At 38.6% G+C, this 23,587-nt stretch overlaps 1 protein-coding gene and 1 long non-coding RNA gene across 2 annotated transcripts; one reads left to right on the top strand and one right to left on the bottom strand.

Moving 5' to 3' along the window:
- Positions 1-2,218: 2,218 nt before the first annotated feature.
- LOC103100233 (uncharacterized) lies at positions 2,219-11,524 on the bottom strand. Its single transcript, XR_008917224.1, has 3 exons — positions 11,376-11,524; positions 5,156-5,350; positions 2,219-4,453 (listed from the first exon to the last, which is right to left on the bottom strand). It is a non-coding gene; the product is annotated as an uncharacterized LOC103100233 (long non-coding RNA).
- Positions 11,525-20,169: 8,645 nt separating this feature from the next.
- On the top strand, positions 20,170-23,131 carry LOC100032503 (nuclear pore complex protein Nup107-like). The gene has a single exon (XM_056824826.1). The coding sequence runs from the start codon at positions 20,246-20,248 to the stop codon at positions 23,009-23,011; it is 2,766 nt and encodes a 921-aa protein (XP_056680804.1). The 5' UTR covers positions 20,170-20,245; the 3' UTR covers positions 23,012-23,131.
- The last annotated feature ends 456 nt before the right edge of the window (positions 23,132-23,587 follow it).

Below are 23,587 nucleotides of genomic sequence, written 5' to 3'. Positions count from 1 at the left end.
TGGCACAAGTATCACATGTCAAACTTCTTTAGTCATTCCCCAACTGAGGACATAATCAAATAACATTTTTAAGTATTTAGCAGAACAGTAAAGTGCTACATTGTTGTTGTTTCAGTCATGTCCTACTCTTCATGACCCCATCTGAGGTTTTCTTGGAAAAGATACCAGGGTAGTTTGCCATTTCCTTCTCCAGCTTACTTTATGGATGAGGAAAACTGAAGGAAAAGGAATTAAGTGACCTGCCCAGGGTTACATAGCTAGTGACAGAAGCTGGATTTGAACTCAGATCATCCTGACTGACTCCAGAGCCATGTAGCTGCCCCCAAAGTGTTAGTTCTGTTTAACTATTATTGTCTTGTATAGCCTCCTTATAGACTTGGGGGATGGGAATGAATTCCAGGCCTCTGGACAGCTGGTCTTCCTCTATATCCTCCATACCGGAAGCCTTTCTCTAGGCATTTGTGGATAACAATGTAAAAATTCATCTGTTCTCATCCATTCTTGCTACCAATTGATCTCCTTTTCTAGTCATGAATGTCCCTGATAATGGTTTTTACATTCGCTCCTGTGTGTTCATTAGCATAGTAGTATGTTGCAGGCTCTGACTTGCCTGGTTGGATCAGAGGTTGTTTCTTTCCTAGGGGGTTGCCATTTGCATGTGGCAGTCAGGCTGCCAGTGTCCTCTTAAGGCCTAGGGTGGGAAAGACAAGATCTTGCTACTTTCCCTTTTGGTTTTCCTTTCCATTTTTCTATGGGTCTAGTCTCTCTAGGGTGTCTCTATGGGCAAAAGTGAATGAAGAGGCCAGAGGTTTTTCTACAGATTAAAGTCTGAGAGGTTTGGCCGGGGGGGACAAATGTCCCCACAAGTTTCATTTTAATTATTTCTGCCATCCATGGAGTTTCTTCCTGAATGCTGTACTGATTCTGAAGGAAGAGAAGAGGAGGGTCTTCATATCTGTGGTAGAAGTTTGGGTCTTTTTATGTTCTCATTAATTTAAATGTTTTTCTTACATTTTACATCCACCACTGCTTATTCCATCTTAACCCTCAGGTCCGAAACAATGAGTTGGCCAGGCCTAAAACACTCATCTATGAACTATTCCATTACTGTTTAGGTCACCTGATATACTGGCTCTCTTTGGAGTGTGAACTTCTATAATTTGAATCTATAGAATAAGATTGATAGAATGCTGGCATTAAAAAGATAGGTGTTGACAGAAGGAAAATTTCTGGGATCACTGAAAGTACTATTCAATTAATTCTCCAATGTGATGCACTGCACTCTCTTCCTCTTACACAATTCTAGGCCCAAGCAGGGATTCATTTGTAGCACCTGTCCAATTTACATATACCCAGGGGATAATTCAATTGGCTGCCCACTCAACTGAACGCTGATCATGAAAAGGGCAATGTGCCCTCTTCATTCCCCCTTTTATCTGTGTAGATTATTAAGCCAGTGCTTTTAAAGGCCATGGGGATATCTGAGGACATCCTGTAGTATTCCTAAACTTGTACAGTGACATCTGCAAACCGTGCTCCCTAAGGAATTTCCTCATCTATAGAAAATCTCTCTTGCATTTGGATTTTATATATGTTGTATTCCGTGATGCTGACAAACAGCTTTCATGAGCACGTACTTCCCTGTTTCATGCTTCAGTAAATAATCAGAGGATCATTACATTAAATCTAGGGTTGTATTTATCAAAGAATCATTTACAAATTTTGTACATATATACTTTTAAAGCTACATTTTGCTCAATTAAATCATTTTTTTGGTAACCAAATATCAGTAAACATAGTTAGAGCTCAGATTTGTTCTACCTCTCAAGCAAGTATGGCTGGCTCTAAAGATGTGGTCTGCTTTAGACCATTGTTTGTACAAGGCTGCCAGTACCCTTCATATAGTTTCATAAATATTTCCAAGATGGTAATATTCTAATCTCAACAGGGTTTTATAGAGGTGGCAAGACATCAAGGTTAGTGAACTTGACTTGCTGGCTTTGAAATCATGATGGCCTAAATTCAAATCCTATTATTTTTCTGATACAAACTGTCTCATGATTCTGGAAAAGCACCTTAACTTCTTAGCAAGAGAGCTTTTCCAGTCTAGAAACTCCCAGTACCCATGAAGTCCCCAGCCAAAGCCAAGTAGTGAGAGGACTTTGAGTCCAGTTTGAATTAATTAGTAAGAGTCCAATGTTAAATGTATGTCTCAGAAATTAATAAATCAAGGCTCGAGTTATTTTGTTATTATTTTATTGATTATCTATACTTAAGAAAGTGTTAAAGAAGATTAAGTTTTAAAGTATACTTTTTTGACAGCTGATTTTTACAACCAGCCTACCACCGAGTGTATACTAATTTTTATTAATTTATTAATATTTTTGTCATCTTTGTATATCTGTGTCACTTAATATCTTTGGGCTCAATCATCATCATCAATAAAAATAGAAGTTTGGACTAGATGACTTATGAGTTAAGAAACTTTACACCCAAGTACATGGTAGGTCAGTGACTATTTGCAACCTCACACTCCAGAGTTCCATTTCCGCATTCTTGTATTTCAATGAGGCTTTAAAAGATCCACTGTGGTAGTTCCACTGAACAGCTAGGAGGCACAGTGGATAGAGAGCCAGCCCTGGAGTCAGTAAAACCTGAGTTCAAATTTGGCCTCAGATTCTAATAGCTGTGTAACTTGTTTACTCCAATTTCCTCATCTCTAAACTGGGCTGAAGAAAGAAATTGCAAACGATTTCATTATCTTTGCTAAGAAAACCCCAAATGGGGTCACAAAGAGTCAACATGATGGCAATATCAAAGAATTAGACAAGGACCTTCAGCTGCAAAACATTCTATTATAGAGACATAACGAGGGTAGAGGGTCGGGGACTTCCATTCCTTTTATTCCCTCCTGGTAGAAACTATTTGAATTTTGCACCTAATGAATTAAAAAAAAATTAATTGAAAACTAAATAAATAAGAAATAATCACAGCATATAGATTTGAGGGCCCTGTGTAACACAAACATCTTTGACCATTTTCATTACTAAATGTGTTGATAAAGTAATAAGAATAGTTGATAACAGATGGGCAGCCCAAATTCTGCACCCTCTCCTTAAAAGATTCAGATAAAGCCCCCAGCACTGGCAAAATTTCATGGAATGTTAATGAGTATAAAAAAATGCCCTGATGCCTAATGAGATCATTTACCTCATGATGGGTGAATCCTTGGAATGCCTGAGTTCAAGTCCTGACACAAACTGTCTGACCATCAGAAAGTCTTTTAATCTCTCAGTGTCCCCTGGAAACTTTCTAAGACTCTAAGTCATAGATGGGTGCCAGTTGCATTGTTCACTCTACCAAAGAAAGCACAAGTCTGCGCACCCACACACACAGATTTTCTAACATATTTTTCACTGTCCTCTCCTATTCTTACCCTTTTATCAAAGTCCCAAAATATCAAGGTATATGCTCATTTGGTTTGCAGAATCTTACCAAGTTCCTCATAAAAGTTTTCTACATAACTCTTTGTAATAGATGTTGGCACATAAATTGGAATCATCTTAGAGTTTCCTGGGAGTACTGAGATGCTTAATGACTTTTCCAGGGTGGACTTTTCCAGTATTTGTTAGTAGTTGGAGTCTCAGACCAACTCTCTATCAATCTGTTAAAAAATTATCCCTTTATATAGAGCGTGCGCATTCCTAGTTTTGTTAATAACAGAATTTCTGTTCTTTGACTATCTCAAGTGGATACAAACCTACAGAAATGTTTCTTAAATATCCATTATGTAGCATACCCTGCGTAATCACCAAGTGGAGTTAGAAAGAGGCAACTCCTACCCTTAAACAGATTAGAGTCTAGGAGAGGATAAAACATATGTAGAGATGACTAATTCAGACACACATCATTGGTCGAACGTTGAAAGGGACCTCACGGGTCATCTAATCTCATTTTATCGATTAGGAAACTAAGGGCTGGACATTATGTGTCTTGTGGAAGGTCAAAGAGCAGTAAGTATCAGAGGAGAGGTTTTAATTTAGATTTTCTTCATTCTATCCACCATACCATGCTAGGTTAGCAAAAAAATTGGAGATGAAAAGAATTTCTAAGCATTTATGAAGCATAAACTGTCATCGTAAGCCACATGCTCTGTATGGTCTGAGAGAGGAAGGATCAAAAATCAGTTCCTGACTTGAAGACATCAGGAAAGTCTCCATAAAAAAAGGAAATTATATTTGACCGGGCTGAAAAGGAAGGGTAGAATTTTAAAAGGTAGACACAAGTGAGGAGGACCAGGTATAAGATAAATATGGAGCGATATAACTATTTCTAAAAGAACCCAAGATTTGTACTTACTGCACTGAACTTTGTCGATACACGTTGGACTAGTGGTGGGAGCACAATTTTTGCAACATCATAATGTTCACTGTCATAACCATCGGGCTGGTGTCTATAGATAGAGATAAACATATATGTACAGACACATTTCTTCTATGCACATGTGTGTATATATACACATGCATGCTTCTTACATATGTACTGTGTGTACACATGTGTACGTATATGCATTTCTTATATATTCATGTATATGTACACACACACACATATATATATATATACATAGATACATACACATAAAATATAAACCTTATTTCTTTGCTAGTTGCTCATCAGCCTGGATGCAAAGTGAAAAATGCAATCAATCATCTAGATGTCTTGCCTACCTGGTGCCAAACATCTGGACATTTGGAAACATCTGGGTTTTCTTCACTTGTAGTCTGACTGGTAAGTATTGTGTGGCCAGAGCTGGAGCACAGGAATTTTCTGGAAGGCACTGACTCAGCTTCCCCAGGAATTTTCATTTGATTGAGGTGATAATACAATTGGAAGTGAGTCAGGACAATTGAAGTCTCAACCTAATTCTTATAAAAAAAGTTGGAGGATTTTCAGCCTCTCAGATTGGTCGCCACTCTAATATAACTAGCACAGCTTTGAAAATAGCACTCTGAAGCTTGAATTTCCTTGTCAGGTAAAAACTACTTTATAAATTTCAGGTTGCACTGCACAGAGCTGAAGAGATGTCCAAGAAACAGAGGTCTGAGCCCTGCAAAGGCATCATTTTGTAAATAGGAATCAGGCCTTTAATACATACCAGGCATCCATCCAATCACAAAACTGGCTTTGTAATGGCTGACTTTTCCCCTTTCAATTCAGTTTGCTTGATCCACAGATTCATTTCTCCTCATTTTATTCTCCATAGCTTATTTTTCTCCCTTTCTCACAGCTCAGAAGCTGTCATTACAATGATATCTGTGCTTAAAAAGAAGCCATTTGGTTGTTTCAGGATCTAAAAGCATAAGAAAAAGCAATCTCAAATGTACTATTCATCCATATTTTAGCCCATTCCTGGCAAACTTATCAGCTAAAAATTTAACTCCAATATAATTTGCTTTGCCAAACAGAAAGGGAAATGTCCCTATTAGGGCAAGAAATAAAAGTACTAGGGCAAAAGGTCCATGATCATATCAGACCAAGAGAAACTCCTGTGCCCATCTTTGTGAGTTATTTAAGGTCTTTGAGTTAAAAGACAACCCCCTGAAAATGTGTATGCAGTTAGGTGGATGGGTGGAGATTGTGGTTTTAACAACTCAGTCCCAACCTTCTAGGTACCGTGATATAATAAACAAATAAAGAAATGAATAAAGAAACGAAGGAAGGAAGGAAGGAAGGAAGGAAGGAAGGAAGGAAGGAAGGAAGGAAGGAAGGAAGGAAGGAAGGAAGGAAGGAAGGAAGGAAGGAAGGAAGGAAGGAAGGAAGGAAGGAAGGAAGGAAGGAAGGAAGGAAGGAAGGAAGGAAGGAAGGAAGGAAGGAAGGAAGGAAGGAAGGAAGGAAGGAAGGAAGGAAAGGAAGAAAGGAAGGAAGGAAGGAAGGAAGGAAGGAAGGAAGGAAGGAAGGAAGGAAGGAAGGAAGGAAGGAAGGAAGGAAGGAAGGAAGGAAGGAAGGAAGGAAGGAAGGAAGGAAGGAAGGAAGGAAGGAAGGAAGGAAGGAAGGAAGGAAGGAAGGAAGGAAAGGAAGAAAGGAAGGAAGGAAGGAAGGAAGGAAGGAAGGAAGGAAGGAAGGAAGGAAGGAAGGAAGGAAGGAAGGAAGGAAGGAAGGAAGGAAGGAAGGAAGGAAAGGAAGGAAGGAAGGAAGGAAGGAAGGAAGGAAGGAAGGAAGGAAGGAAGGAAGAAGGAAGAAAGAAAGAAAGAAAGAAAGAAAGAAAGAAAGAAAGAAAGAAAGAAAGAAAGAAAGAAAGAAAGAAAGAAAGAAAGAAAGAAAGAAAGAAAGAAAGAAAGAAAGAAAGAAAGAAAGAAAGAAAGAAAGAAAGAAAGAAAGAAAGAAAGAAAGAAAGAAAGAAAGAAAGAAAAAAGAGATATGGCCTATTTTCTAGTACTGATGAATCAGAGCTCTAGGTTGGTTTTCTGAGGGACTATTCTAGAAAAGTCACAGACAAGCTTAAAGTCTGCCCATGAAAATCTTCAGTTTTTGGAAAGCTCAGCTTAGACCACAAATAAAAGTGTGGTCATTGGGAGCACCCTATTCCTCCAAGGAAAACTAAGCCAGCCTCACAAATGGAAGGCCAGCATTAACATTCAAAGCCTATAATAGATCAAAGAGAAGTATTCAGAGAGGGCCAGGCTCTCATCTTCACTCAGTCTTGGGGAGTAGGTTCTGGCCCATTATGAATAAGTGTTTTTGTGTCTTTTCCCCTAAAAAAAAAATAAAGAATACCAACAAAGACCTTCTTTTATGTTTTGCCTCTTCCTCCCCTGAATGCACAAAATTATTTCAAATGGACTGTAGCTGCAGTAATAAATACTATACTCAAGAAACTGAATATTTCATATGCTGGTTCTAGAACAGCAGCAGAAGTCACTAATGTTCACTTAACATGCTCTCAAATAGGCTGGCTCCCCTTCCCTTTGATTCAGCCCAAAGTTTGGCCTTTGCCACCACCTTCCCTTGAGCACGGAATGGAAAACATTCAGATACTTCCTATGCCTGCAAGAGGTCTTCTTAAGGATTTGCAGGCACAAAACAGAGATTAGGAAAAGCCTAGGCGATAGGATGGATAGAAGACAAGAAAATGTTTTGGATTTGGGGATAGAGGTTTTTTTAGTGTAATTTCCTAGGGATGCTTAGTCTCACCAAAATTTTATTTCTGTGTCTCTGACTCCTCTCTCACTCTTACTCTCACTTTGGCTCCCATTTTCATTCTCACTCTCTCTCATCCTTGATTTCATTCTCATTCTATTCCACATATACCTGATTTTTCTAAAGCATGTGAGTGGTTCTTTCAGTTTGTTGCTTTATTTCACTTCTCAAGAGATATTTTGAGATTTACCTCATGTCCACCCCCTAGCCAGTGATATATCGATAAATGTTTTAAAACTAGTTCTGACAAAATATTATATATATATAAACTATAATTCTGACATTTTTGAAGCTAATCTGAATTATTAGCTTTTCTTCCATCACTTTCTCAAGTCTAAACAGTCAACAAAGCAACAAATCAAACCCCAATTTATGTCATTGTCTGATTTTGAAAGTGTAAACACTTATACTTAAATTTTAAGGATCTAAAATTTAAGGATCAGCTCTCAAAAGTTCATCTGACCCCAACATATCTCTGCCTCCACTACTTAAAATGAAAGAGTATAGGGAGAGATATTCTCTAATTCAATTACCCAAACTTGTATTAAGTACTTACTATATACCAAAGTCTGGGGATACAAAGACAAAAAGAAATCATAACCCTTGAAGAGCCTCCATTCATCGGGGGGGAAATTCAATCCCTGATGGACTTCTACAACTCATGATCTAAGTGTCTTGAAATGTTGTTGTTTCATCAGCTCCTCCCTCCCTAGCCAAGAATCAAAAAGGCAGGCAACAAAGTTTTGGCCTTTTGCCCCAAAGCAAGCTGGACATATGGCTTCTATGCCAGTCCAATCAGCAGAGTTTCAGGGAGTGTCAGAGAGTTTGCTGCTTGCCACTTTGAGCCAAAGGTGAACTGTGAGAAGAAACTCTCCTTAGGAAGTTAGGTCATCATCTAGACAGGGGTGCCTATGGGAGCTATTCCTAGCTGGTTGTTAAGAAGAAGAACAGACTGAGGCAACTTCTGATTTTCAATGCCTTTGGGCTTTTGAGAAATGAAAAAGGTATTTCTTTAATAATCCATCATATGAAAGAGGAAAAAATTCTGTGTATCATTCCTGAAAGTTTTCTCAGTCTAAATGTTTATATTTGAAAGCCCTCTCCAAGGCTTGATTTTTTTTTAGTACTTGGCAATCTCTTCCTCATTTTTTTTCTTGATGCTTTGAAAAGAAATATCACTGGCCAGAGAAAACCTTTAAAATATAAAAATGAATCCACTAGAGGATATATATATATATATATGTCTATGTATATATATAATGTAGTGGAAAGGAATAATGGAAATCTAATAAGAATATCTACTTTCTAATGACTGTGTCATTCTGAATCCTTAATCCAAAAATGTATTCCTCTTTTCTCAATGAGGTCCAGAATATGTGTGGTATGAGCCAAACGCTTTTGTAAGTGCTCAGACTCAAAGGAATAATCCAAGGAGAGAATCCAGGTTTCCCCATCTTTGCATAGTGTCCCTTTCTTTTGACCACTGTAGCCTCTTCTCTCTCTCTGTACTACACTGTCTTTCACCTTCACAGATTAGGTTTCCAGAATCAACAACCAGGTTCGAGATCCTCTACAGACCTACATTTCTAAATATATATATATATATATATATGTATATATATATATATATATATAGCTCAAGCCCCTATCAATGCATTTACCTCAGCAGTCAGTTGACACCTTTAGCTCAAAACAAAGTTCTGATAAATTATGAATAATAATGGTAATAATAAGGCAGAGTCCTTCCTAAATAAGACACAGAAACACCTGCGGGAGGAGTGGGCACATGCATGAAATACATAAATAAAGAGGCACAAATTCAGGGAACCAATGTGGCACAGGTACTGCATACTTCAAGCATAGCAAGGCTCCATCGTCTTCTCATGGCATCCTCCTAGGAGCATTTCTATTGGGCAGATAGCTCAGGTGAGTTCCTTGCCATTGTCACTTTCCATAGTCCAACTCCTAATGGCCAAGGCTAGCTCACCATATTCACAAAACTCTTCTGTTCTCGTGTAATTTGTTGGTTGAGCCTAATTCAGGTTGGTTTGGTACTCTAGGCTCACGTTAAAACAAAATGAGATTCTCATAGACTGAGAGTTAGCAAAAAAAAAGTTTATTTATTAATATCATGAAAAAGATATTCTAAGAGGATGTTGCATTGACTCAGTTGGGTATAGTTGTTCTGTCTCTGCCTTTGCAATTGCACTTTGATGGTCAGATGCCTGAATAAAACTCTCGATAACCAATAATTTACACCAGGGGTTCAAACCTTGGTCCCCTGAAATAAGTCTCAGGAATGGTTTCAATGCCTTTTAAGAAAAAAAAAAGCCTAAACTTCATAAGGTAAAGTTTTAGGGAAAGCTAGCTTAATCTCCATGGCAGGGCCTTGGGAAATATTTCTCCTCTAACACCTTATTTTTGGGTGGCTACGTCCTAAGATCTTGTAGAGAAACTTGCACCACCTATGGCCTCAGGACTATTACTAGACAACCCTGACTTTAAGGGTGGGAGAAATCTGGCATAGAGAGCTTATGAAGAAGAAAGAAAAGCTAAACTTGAATGAGAGCAAAACAAAACAAAATAACTAGCAAAGTAATAGTCTCTGAAAGACTGACAAAGAAGACACTTTAGAGAGAGGAAAGCCCCAGGCTACCCTTGGTTCCATCTAGTGCCCATCCTGCCATAACCACGTGCAATTTACCAGCCCGTGATGTGCCAGTTTATATAGAGAGCACACCAAAAGGCATATTTCACTGTCACTGGGATGAATGAAATTAAAAGCTAGATAGCACAGTGTTGGGCCAGAAGTCAGAAAGTCCTGAATTCAAAACTGACCTTAGACATAACCTGTTTTGCCTCAGTTTTCTAATGGAAATAAGCACCGTGCCTAACTCTCAGGACTGTTGTCAGATTCTAATGAGATATGTGTAAAGCACTTAACTGAGTGCCTGGTGCTTAGTGAGTGCTATAAAATGTTTATGCCCTCCTCCATCGCTTTCATCTTCCTTATATACTTAGATAAGACTCCAAGTACAACATTTTCTTCCACAAATGAGAGAAGTTAGGGCAGAATATGTGATAAAGCAGACCTGAAACAGACTGTTGGCAGATAATCTTGCAAACCCAACTTTTCCCCTGGGAAGGTGAAATCATATAGGCGTCTTTCCTCTTCTCAGAATTAAAAGCCACCAGCCTAAAAACTGTGTCCTTCCAGGCAGGAAACAGATGGCAAGTGTACAATATGATCTGAAAGTCCAATGCGGGGCCAGGCCTGGCTGATATTGGGGGAGCAGGGGAAGGAAGAATGTTCTACTAACATGTGCTGTCTAAGAGATTATTTCCCATGAAATTTCAGGAATACAGGGCTTGATCACTCCCTTAGGAAGGGAGGGAGGTAGAAGGGATATGCAAGTTGAGGAAAACACTAAAGTAATTGGTTTTAAGTGCTGAAAGGAAGGACAAGTAGTCTTTGTCCATTGGTTTTGGAGGTCATGGCATGCAACAAATGGGCTAGTTTAGGGACGGTAAACCAGGACACACAAACTCTTGTATAAAAGCATCTATTCAGGAATGGTTGATATTGGCTGCAATCTGCTTTGTGAAAGGGAATTCCTCACTGAGAGGTCTCTATGCCATTGAAATCTGCTCTACCTTCCCCCTCAATCAAATAATGAATTTTATTTCTCATTTCCTTAAGAATTTTTCACATGAGGGGACAGTTGGGTGGCTCAGTGGATTGAGTGTCAGACCTAGAGCCAGGACGACCTGGGTACAAATCTGACCTCAGACATTTCCTAGCTGTGTGACCCTGGGCAAGTCACTTGACCCCCATTGCCTAGCCCTTACTGCTCTTCTGCCTTGGAGCCAATACAGAGTATTGATTCTAAGACAGAAGGTAAGGGTTTTTATTTTTTTTAATGAATATTTCACATGCAAATTTGGCTAAATATATTTAAACAGGCACATGGGTATTCAACTATTGAAGTCAGGGCTCTATTAGAAAACAACGAATCAATGTCCTAATTATCTTCTTCCAGATGTCTGTGAAGCACAGCCTCCCAGGGCCACTAGTGTTAAGCTATGTAACTGATGCCAGAGGAAAGCATGAGAAGGGTAAAGAGGGGTTAAAAAAGATTGGTGTTAATGAAGTTTCCTTTTTTCGAGTTCCTTCTCACCTTTCTTCAAGCTGCTAGCATGGTAGTGTGTCTTGGACATACCCAATTTGTTAATTGACTGATGGGATAGCTGCCTTGTGTTCCTTCTCCTTCCTGTACATCACAGTCTGTTTGCATCAGCAGCATCGTGGAATTTGATGACACGTTGTGAATCCCTGTGGGGTAATGGATGGAATAATGGGTGCAGATGGCAATAAACCTTCCTCAGATAGCCACAAGCTAGGACCCCTCCAACATTAGCTATTTCCATCTGCCTTCATCTTTGCCAATTTGCAAAAAGTGAGGTGATACTTCAGAGTTATTTTAATTTGTAATTTTCTTACAATTAATGATTCAGAGCATACTTTCATGAGGTCATTTCAAGTTGGCAATTATTCAAAGAAAAGTAAATACCCTTCAACCATACCTTGCCATCTTCCTTGCTACTATGCCTCCTTCTCACCTAAAACTATTCTCCCTAGGCCAGGCTCCAGAAACCATGTTCCTCTCCCCAAGACAATTGATCTATTCATCTGAGTTGTCCTTGTTAGTGAGTAAATGACTACAAACTCACTTAACCCACTAGAGGTATAAACCATTTTATTGCCCATCACTTTATTGTGCATTGCAAATATTACTGTTTTTTTTTTTACAAAGTGAAGGTTTGTGGCAATCTCCATCAAGTCTATTGGAACAATTTTCCCAACAGAATGTCCTCACATCATGTCTTTGTGTCATGTTTCAGAAATTTTTGCAATACACCAAACCTTTTCATTGTTCCTATATCTGTTATGGTGATCTATAAGCAGTGATCTTTCATGTTATGATTATTATTGTTTTGGAGTGCCACAAACTGTGCCCATATAAAACAGTGAACTTAATGGATAGTCCTCCACCCACTAGGCATTCTATCTCTCTCCATTTCCTAGGGCTCTGTTGTTGAACCTATGGCACACGTGCCAGAGCATGCTGGAGGGGGTTGCTCCCTTCCCACCTCCACACATGCCTAAGGACATTTCTCACATGATCCACCCCTCTTCCCAGCAGCCCATTGGGAGCTTTTCCTCCCTTCCCTGACTGGAGTAAGCAAGGAGGCTTGCATATGGTGTGAGAGTTGCTGTTTGGGCACTTGGTCTCTAAAAGGTTTGCCATCACTGTCCTGGGGCCTCAATATTTCCGAAGAGGCAACAAAATTTAAATTAAGCTAATTAATAACCTTACAATGACCTCTAAATATTCAAGTGAAAGCAAGAGTCAATACACAGGGCACACTTCATTGTTGTCTTATTTTAAGAAATTGCCACAGCCACACCAATAGCAACCTTCAGCAACCACCACTTTGATTAGTCAGCAGCCATCAACATCGAGGTAATACCATACCAACAAAAAAGATCATGATTCACTGAAGGCTTAGATGATGGATAGCATTTTGGGGGTATTTTTCAATTACATTGTTCTTTTAGCATAATACTATTGCACGTTTAATAGCTATTGTATAGTGTAAACATAACTCTCATGGGACTCATTGTATTGCATTGATCTGGTACCAAATCTTCAATATCTCTGAGGTATGTGTGTATATTCAGCTGGTCCAAAACCATACTTCATGTCACATCCACCTTCCCAAGGTGGATACCTGTCATTTGTCCTGCAGCTGAATATGTACACCCTCTTCTTTCTACCTCTTGCTCTGGAAAGAGTAATCAAATCAATACTCTTACTACTTTTGAAACAGACAAGCCAATATCTCTATATCTCTATTCACTAAGTAGTAGTCTAGGAGTTGGCAAACTCTGGTCCATGAGTCCACCTATTTTTGTGGGGTCCTTGAATTTAAAATGGTTTTTGCATTTAAAATTTAAGTTTTAAAGTTATCTAAAGATGCAAAAATTGTTCTTAGCTTGGGATTCCTATAAAAACAAACTGCAAGCAGGATTTAGCTTGAGGGTCCAATGTACCAATCCCTGGTCTAAACCAAAGTTCCCTTCACTGGTCATCAGCCTGCTGGGAGAGTTGACTCTCCCAATACAAACTAATTTCCTTGAAGAGGGGGGCTGTCTCATTTTTCTTTTTGTATTTTATTTCTATTTATATCCCTACATATACCATAAAGCTTGACACATCTCATAACTTGATGCTTTATAATGTTTTCATTCATTCACTTATTCACTCATCTTCTTCCAAGTATAACTAGGTAATGGAAGAGACAAGAATCTAACTGAGTGGGAGGCAGAGTCAAGATGATGGCATAGAGGCAGTGAAAAGTTCACACCTCTGAAAACCCTCCCTTACCGATCACAAATTGAATGCTCCTAGGGGACTAAAAATCAAATCTAACAACAGGACAGAGCCAAGGAACCCTCCTGCTGGACTGAACTTAAAAGGTACGTCCCCCAAAAAGCCTGAATTTGAGAACTCTTGGGTTTGAGGGGAAGGAAGAAGGAAGGTCCCAGGGCCCCTCCCCCACCTAGAGCTCTGAGCCTCCAGCCATAGCTGGAACATCTGGGTGGGCAAGGGTGCTGGTCTGGAGGGAGTACCTTGTGGGCAAAGCTGTGCCAGGCTCAGAGCTTCGAACACAGGTGGGGGAGAAGCAGTTGGAGATGAAGGACAGAGTGGGCAGCCTAGTTGCAGCAGCAGAGACACTCTATGTTGCTCCTCCCCACCCTCCCCAACCACCCCCCACCCCCCCCACCCTGACATTTTGAACTCAGAGCACATCCAGCTCTGGAACTCAGCTGGGATTAATCTCATAAAAGCCTTCAGAAGGCCAGGAAGCTCAAGCTCCAACACCCCTCCCCCACAGATGGCATTGACAGATTTGCTGACTAAACTCCAAGGGTAAAGGCTGACAGAAAAGCCCAAAAAAAGAGATTCAACACAAAATGAGAGGAACAAAAGTGCAGGCAACTACAGGAAGTAAAGAAGGGGTAAATATGAGCAAACAATAGAAAAAGAAAAAAGAACTTACAATCAACAGCTTCTATTCATTTAGGCAATGAACAAAGAGCAAATGGAACAGAGAAGGATAAAGGAACACCAAGCAAAATAACATAAACTCCAGCACATTGGATAGAGGCTTTGGAAGAACTCAAAATACAATTCAAAACACAATTAATATAGGCTGAAGACAACTGGGAAAAAAACTTAAAAAGCAAGATAAGTCATCTGGAAACAGAAAACAGTGTCTTCAAAGCCAAAATTAATCATCTTGAAAATGAGGCAAAGGAGATGAAAGATCAGAAGGGGAAGGATGACCAAAAAGCCAGGGATGAAATCCAGTCTTTAAAAACCAGAATACAACAATTAGAAGCAAGTGACTTCACAAGGCAGGACACTATAAAACAAAATCAAAAGAATGAAAAAATTGAGGAAAATGTGAAGCACCTCATTCAATACACTGACATCAATACATCATAAGGATAAAGAGGTTGGAGATAGGAAATACTCAATTCTTACATGCATTGAAATTGATTCAACGAAGGAAGAACAATCAAATACATTGGGGCAGAGAACTGATTTGCACCCTATAGGAAAGTAGAAGGGAAACAAATGGACTGGTGGGAAGGGAAGCAGTAGAAGGGAGGGAGAGGGTGGGGAGGTAGTTTAAAAAGATGTAAAGAAAATAAGATGAGAATAAGAAGGGAGGGGGGTAGAAAGGGAAGTAAAATAAGGGTGGGAATTAGGGGAACTGATTAAAAACAAAACATTGGTGTAGAAGGAAATAGTGAAAGAAGAGAAGGCAGGACTAGGAGTAGAAATCAAAATGCTGGGAAATATACAGCTGGTAATCATAATTCTGAATGTGAATGGAATGAACTCACCCATAAAACACAAGCAAATAGCAGAGTAGATTAGAAACCATAGGGTAAAAGTAAGAGGATGGAGCCAAATCTATTGGGCATCAACTGATAAAAAGAAGGCAGGAGCCATAATCATGATATCTGACAAAGCCAAAGTAAAAATAGAACTAGTCAAATGAGAGAGGGAAGGTAATTACACCCTGATAAAAGGCAGTATAGACAATGAGGAAATATCAGTACTCAACATGTATGCACCAAATGGCATAGCATCCAAATTTCTAAAGAAGAAACTAGTGGAGCTCAAGGATGAAATAGATAGAAAAACTATACTAGTGGGAGATCTGAAAATTCCTCACAATTAGATCAATCAAACCAAAAAATTAAATAAGAAAGAGGAAGGGGAAGTGAATGAAATCTTATAAAAATTTGAGTTAGTAGATATGTGGACAAAAATAAATAGGGACAAAAATGAATACATCTTTGCAGTAGCACATGGTCCATTCACAAAGACTGACCATATAGTAGGGTATAAAAACATTGCAAACAAGTGCAAAAGAGCAGAAATAATAAATGCAGCCTCAGATCACAGTGCAATAAAAATAATAATTAGTAAGGGTACAAGGAGAGGCAAATCAATAATTAAATAGAAAATAAACAATACAATTCTCCAAAATCAGTTAAAGAACAAATCATAGAAACAATTAATAATTTCATTGAAGAAAATAAGAATGATAAGACATCCATTCAAAATATATGGGATTCAGCCAAAGCAGTACTAAAGGGGAAATTTATATCCTTGAGTTCATATATTAACAAATTAGGGAGGGCAGAGGTCAAAGAATTGAGTATGCAAATTAAAAAAACTAGAAACTGAGCAAATTAAAAATCCTTAGATGAAGACTAAATTAGAGATCCTAAAAATCAAAGGAGAAATTAATAAAATTGAAAGTCAAAGAACAGTTAATGTAATAAATAAGGAAGCTGGTACTTTGAAAAAACAAATAAAATAGAAAAAGTACTGGTCAATCTAATTTTAAAAAAGAAAGAAGAAAACCAAATTGACAGTATCCAAGATGAAAAGAGCGACTTCACCTCTAATGAAGAGGAAATTAAGGCAATCATTAAATACTATTATGCCCAATTACATGGCAATAAATATAGCAATCTAGGTGACATGGATGAATATTTACAAAAATATAAATTGCCTAGACCAACAGAGGAAGTAATAGACTACCTAAACAACCCCATATCAGAAAAAGAAATTGGACAAGCCATCAAAGAACTCCCTAAGAAAAAATCCCCAGTTCCAAATGGATTCACAAATGAATTCTAACATTCAAAGAACAACTAATCCCAATATTATACAAACTATTTGACAGAATAAGCAAAGAAGGAATTCTACCAAATTCCTTTTAAGACACAAATATGGTACTGATTTCAAAGCCAGGCAGGTCAAAAACAGAGGAAGAAAACAATATACCAATCCCTTTCATGAATATAGATGCAAAAATCTTAAATAGGATACTAGCAAAAGGATCCAACAAGTGATCATGAGGTTTAATCACTATGACCAGGTAGGATTCATACCAGGAATGCAAGGATGGTTCAATATAAGGAAAGCCATCCACATAATTGACCACATTAACAAACAAACCGACAAAACCCACATGATTATCTCAATAGATGCAGAAAAAGTCTTTGACAAAATACAGGACTCATTCCTATTGAAAATACTAGAAAGCATAGGAATAGAAGGGCCTTTCCTAAAAATAATAAACAATATATATCTAAAACCATCAGCCAACATCATCTGCAATGGAGATAAATTAGAAGCCTACCCAATAAGATCAGGAGTGAAACAAGGACACCCATTATCACCTCTATTATTTAACATTGTACTAGAAACACTAGCTATGGCAATTAGAGGAGAAAAAGAAATTGAAGGTATTAAAATAGGCAATGAGGAGACCAAGCTATCACTCTTTGCAGATGATATGATGGTCTACTTAAAGAATCCTGGAGAATCAACTAAAAAGCTAGTTGAAATAATCAACAACTTTAGCAAAGTTGTAGGATACAAAATAAACCCACACAAGTAATCAGCATTTCTATATCTTTCCAATGTATCTCAGAAGCAAGAATTAGAAAGAGAAATTCCACTTAAAATCACCCTAGACAATATAAAATCTTAGGAATCTATTTGTCGAGACAAACACAGGAACTATATGAACACAACTCCAAAACACTCTCCATATAATTAATTAAAACTAGATCTAAACAATTGGAAAAACATCGATAGCTCATGGGTAGGATGAGCTAACATAATAAAAATGACAAATCTACCCAAATTAATTAATTTATTTAGTGCCATACCATTGAACTACCAAAAAACTTTTTTACTGAATTAGAAAAAACCATAACAAAGTTCATTTGGAAGAACAAAAGATCAAGGATATCCAGGGAAATAATGAAAAAAAATGGAAGGAGACCTTGCAGTCCCAGATCTCAAATTATATTATAAAGCAGTGGTCATCAAAACAATTTGGTAATGGCTAAGAGACAGAAAGGAGAATCACTGGAATAGACTTGGGGTAAGTGACCTCAGCAAGACAGTCTATGATAAACCCAAAGATCCCAGCTTTTGGGACCAAAATCCACTATTTGATAAAAACTGCTAGGAAAATTGTAAGACAGTATGGGGGAGATTAGGTTTGGATCAAGATCTCACACCCTACACCAAGATAAACTCAGAATGGGTGAATGGCTTGAATATAAAGAAGGAAACTATATATAAATTAGGTGATCACAGAATAGCATACATATCAGATCTTTGGGAAAGGAAAGATTTTAAAACAAAGCAAGAGCTAGAAAAAGTAACAAAACGTAAAATAAATAATTTTGATTACATCAAATTAAAAGTTTTTGTACAAACAAAAGCAATGCTACCCAAATTAGAAGAGAAGTAACAAATTGGGAAACAATCATCAAAACAAAAACTTCTAACAAAGTTCTAATTACTCAAATTTATAAAGAGTTAAATCAATAGCACAAAAAATCAAGCCATTCTCCAATTGATAAATGGGCAAGGACATGAATAGGCAATTTTCAGTTAAAGAAATAAAAATTATTAATAAGCCCATGAAAAAGTGTTTTAAAAGTGTTTAATAAAATATGATTAGAGAGATGCAAATCAAAACAACTCTGAGGTATCACCTCACACCCAGCAGATTGGCTAACATGACAGCAAAGGAAAGAAATAAATGTTGGAGGGGATGTGGCAAATTTGGGACATTAATGCATTGCTGGTGGAGTTGTGAATTGATCCAACCATTCTGGAGGGCAATTTGGAACTATGCCCAAAGGGTGATAAAAGACTGTCCGCCCTTTGATCCAGCCATAGCACTGCTGGGTTTGTACCCCAAAGAGACAATGGGGGAAAAGACTTGTACAAGAATATTCATAGCTGTGCTATTTGTGGTGGCAAAAAAATTGGAAAATGAGGGGATGCCCTTCAATTGGAGAATGGCTGAACAAATTGTGGTATATATTGGTGATGGAATATTATTATGGTCAAAGGAATAATGAACTGGAGGAATTCCATGGGAACAGGAATGACCTCCAGGAAGTGATGCAGAGCAAAAGGAGTAGAACCAAGAGAACATTGAACACAGAAACCGATACACAGTGGTACATTCGAATGTCACAGACTTCTCCATTAGTGGCAATGCAGTGATCCTGAACAACTTGGAGGGATCAACGAGAAAGAACACTATCCACATTCAGAGGGAAAACTGTGGGAGTAGAAACACAGAAGAAAAACAACTGCTTGATTACATAGGTTCAGGGGATATGATTGGGGATGAAGACTCTATATGAACATCCTAATGCAAACACCAACAACATGGAAATGGGTTTTGATCAAGGACACATGTAATACCCAGTGTAATTGCTCATCAGCTATGGGAAGATGGGGGTAGGGAAGGGAGGGAAAAAATATGATTCTTGTAACCAAGGAATAATGTTCTAAATTGACTAAATAAATAGCTTAGATTAAAAAAAAATCTAACTGAATGCTATTGATTCCTGGTCTAATATATTACCCACTACAATAAGCTATCTACTATTCTAGCTATATTCTTCCCTCTACTCACTCTCTGGACTATTTTACCTCTTCCTCTGAAGACTTTCCCATCAGTCAAGAATTTTTGCTCTTCTGACTGGTGAATCCCTGGACAGGCTGACCATTTCTTTCTTTCTTTTTTAGGAAAAAAATTTTTTTTTAATTCTTACCATTCATGTTTAGAATCAACACTGTGTAGTGGTACCAGGCAAATGAATGGTAAGGTCTTTGGGTGTGGGAGTGTGGGGGTGTGTGGGAGTATAAGTGACTTGCCCAGGGTCACACCACTAGGAAGTATCTGAAGTGAAATTTGAACCCAGGACCTCCAGAGTCCAGGCTTGGCTCTCTACTCATTGTGTCATCTAGGTACTATTAAGGATGGCCATTTCAAGAATGGCTCAAAGAATAGAAACACAGAAGAAAAACAACTGCTTGATCACATGGGTTGATGGGGATATGATTGGGGATATAGGCTCTAAAAGATCACCCTAATACAAATATTAATAACATAGAAATAGGTCTTGATCATTGACACATGTAAAACACAGTGGAACTGCACGTCAGCTATGAGAGGGGAAAGAAAGAACATGAATCTTGTAACCATGGAAAAATATTTGATTTAACTAATTAAATAAAATTTTCCAAAAAGTGAGTAGGGAAAAAACTTAAAAAAAAAAAGGATGTCCCCAACTCCATTCACTTCACTCTCAGTTTAACTCTAGAATTCCCACCTTATATTTTAAGTGGAGAATACAAAATATAAAGGAAATTTTGTGCCTGTGGGGGGGAAGAGAATACCAGTGCAACAGCAAGACAGCTGGTCTGCCCCTGTCGCCCTTGATTTCTGAACCGGGGTGAAGCGAAAACTTCCGGGTTAAAGTATACACTTCCTGAAGGCAGGATGTTTGTGAAAGGTCAGAGATCCATTGGTATCGAACCCGATCCACCACCTTAAAGCTATTGCGGCAGCCATGGACCCCAACAGCGGCTTTTGGGACATGACTTCTCCTGTTGTCAGAGATGTGGAGGTGACGCGGACGGCTCGAAGACAAAGTGCACACAAAAGAGTATCTACCTTGCCTCCCCAAGAAGACACTTTGGCCAACACCCTGCCAAGAAACCAAGGGATTTCTCGAATTCCTAGCTTATATCGCCACACTTTTACTTCCCTGAATCGAAGGCAGTCAGATGTTTCTGCCATTCTTGCAAGTGGAATAAGGTCTCCTCGGCTAGCTCCTTTAACCGCCTTCTTGGGAAATCTGCCTTCTGTAACTTCTCTAGATGAGAGTAACTGGTCAGCTGCAGTCTCCTCACCGCCCTCGGGGCTCTTCACAGATGTAGATCCTTCCAATGTTGCCGAAGATGTCAGTTTTAGTGCTGTTATGCTATGTGAGGATGATCCTGGAGAAGCTGCAACAATGAGTATCTATTTTGACTTCCTGTACACATTTCTCAAGCATGCTTCCAATACAGTTTTTGAACTGGTAGAAGAGTATGAGAGTATCTGTGACAGCCACGTGAATATATTAGGTAAAATAGTGAGCAGAGCAACCCCTGGGCTCCAGAAGTTTTCAAAAACAGCCAGTGTGCTGTGGCTTCTTCAGCAGGAGATGGTTACTTGGAGACTTATAGCTTCTCTTTACAGAGACAGAATACAATCTGTACTAGAAGAAGAAAACGCATTTGAAATTGCTTCTCTAAATGCTAGTGAAAAGACAGTTGTGGATACACTGTTTCAACGAGATTCACTTATTCGACAAAGCCAACTGGTGGTCGATTGGTTAGAGAGTATTGCCAAAGATGACATTAGAGACATCTCAGATAACATCGAGTTTTATGCAAAATCAGTATATTGGGAAAACACTCTGCATATTTTGAAGCAGCAGCAATTAATTTCATTTATTGGAAACAGCCGTCCTCTTGTTACTGAATTGGACCCTGATGCTCCTATAAGACAGAAAATGCCACTTGATGATTTGGATCGAGAAGACGATAACAGATTACTCAAATTCCTTTTCACCCTTATTCGGTCTGGGCTGACAGATGAGGCACAGCGTCTCTGCAAACGTTGTGGTCAAGCATGGAGAGCTGCCACCCTTGAAGGTTGGAAATTATATCATGACCCCAATGTTAATGGAGGAACAGAATTAGAACCAGTGGAAGGGAATCCATATAGATGCATTTGGAAAATAAGCTGTTGGAGAATGGCAGAAGATGAGCTATTTAATAGATATGAGAGAGCAATCTATGCAGCCTTAAGTGGGAATCTCAAGCAACTTCTCCCTGTCTGTGAGACCTGGGAAGATACAGTGTGGGCCTACTTTAGGGTAATGGTAGACAGTTTGGTGGAACAGGAAGTTCGGACTTCAGTTGTAACATTAGATGAAACTGAAGAACTGCCTCGAGAACATTTAGAAGCAAATTGGACTTTAGAAAAAGTTTTTGAAGAGCTCCAAGCCACAGATAAAAAGAGAGTTTTAGAGGAGAATCAAGAACACTACCATATAATTCAAAAATTCCTTATCTTGGGAGACATTGATAGTTTGATGGATGAATTTACTAAATGGCTTTCCAAGGGAAGGAGTATTCTACCTGGACACCTTCTCCGCTTCATGATCCATCTTATTTTGTTTTTTCGCACTCTGGGAATACAGACCAAAGAATCTGTGTCTGTAGAAGTTTTAAAGGCCTACATTCAGCTGTTAATCTGCAAGAAACATATGAGGCTGATAGCATTTTATACTTGCCATTTGCCTCAAGACCAAGGTGTTGCTCAATATGCAGAATTTTTGGAAGGTATAACAGAATTTGAACAGCGTCATCATTGTCTGGAGCTGGCTAGAGAAGCAGGTCTGGATGTTGCAACAATAACAAAAACTGTAGTTGAGAACACCCGAAAGAAAGATGCTGGTGAGTTTAGTCATCATGATATAGCACCTTGCCTGGATATTGGCACTACAGAGGAGGACCGCTTAAAGATTGATGTGATTGACTGGTTGGTATTTGATCCTGCGCAGAGGGCTGAAGCACTGAAGCAAGGCAATGCTATTGTGAGGAAATTCTTGGCATCTAAGAAACATGAAGCTGCAAAAGAAGTGTTTGCGAAAATTCCCCAGGATTCCATAGCAGAAATTTATAATCAGTGGGAAGAACAAGGGATGGAAAGTCCACTTCCAGCTGAAGATGACAATGCTATCAGAGAACATTTATGCATTAGAGCTTATCTGGAAATGCATGAAATATTTAATGAGTGGTTCAAGCATATGAATTCAGCTCCACCAAAACCTACTTTGCTACGCCAAGCTTCCTTTACAGAGAAAGTAGCTTATGAGCACAAAGAAAAGAAATATGAAATGGACTATGGGATATGGAAAGCTCACTTGGATGTTCTAACAACTGAAGTAAAAGAGAAAATGTACAATGTCTTACTATTTGTTGATGGAGGGTGGATGGTAGATGTCAGAGAAGATGCTGAAGAAGACCACGAAAGAACCCATCAGATGGTTTTGCTGAGGAGGCTTTGCCTGCCAATGATGTGCTTCCTGCTTCACACAATATTGCACAGCACAGACCAGTACCAGGAGTGCCTGCAGCTTGCTGATGTGATTTCATCAGAGCGCCACAAGCTTTATAGTGTATTTTCTAAGGAAGAACTAAGGAAGCTGTTACAGAAGCTAAGAGAGTCATCATTAATGCTTTTAGATCAGGGACTTGATCCTTTGGGTTATGAGAGTTAGTCATATTCTTGTGTTCATGTCAGAGCAGTGCTCTATGTTTCATTAATGTTATTTAGTTGTTAACGATGGCCCCAGGGTATAAGAATAGTAAAGCTGGTAGCTCTCAGAAACCTAAGAAAAGTTGTCAAATGCTATGTTCTTATTACTGTGTTTTAAGTAACGGAGACTATAAGGGATACAAAGAAACATGGAAAGAGATACATAAATTGATGCAGAATAAAATAAGCAGAAGCAGGAGAGAAAAGTACACAGAATGACTACATCAGTATAAATGAAAAGAATAATAACTACAAAATACTTGAAAATATAAAGAACAAGCTTCATTTCAAAGAAGAGCTACAAGAAGGTACACATGCCCCCTTCCTTTGAAGAGGTGAGGGATTATATCCACATGTCTGAAACACTGCAGACAAAGTCATATTTTTTATGTATTTATTAGTTTTCTTCAAAAAAATATTCTGGGCCAGTTAAGTGGCTCAATGGAGAGAGGTGTAGAGATGGGTGGTACTCATTTCAAATCTGCCCTCAGATACTTCCTAGCTGTGTGACCATGTATAAACTAGCCTTTTCCATTCT

This window comes from Monodelphis domestica, chromosome 3 (genome assembly GCF_027887165.1).
Source record: "Monodelphis domestica isolate mMonDom1 chromosome 3, mMonDom1.pri, whole genome shotgun sequence".
Classification (NCBI taxonomy): Eukaryota; Metazoa; Chordata; class Mammalia; order Didelphimorphia; family Didelphidae; genus Monodelphis; species Monodelphis domestica.
Note: the sequence above shows the minus strand (reverse complement) of the source record. Positions and strands in the feature narration are given on the sequence as shown.

What these genes read in the sequence shown, in the direction of transcription:
- LOC100032503 (XM_056824826.1), top strand. Translation starts at nt 20,246, where the DNA reads ATGGACCCCAACAGCGGCTTTTGGGACATGACTTCTCCTGTTGTCAGA.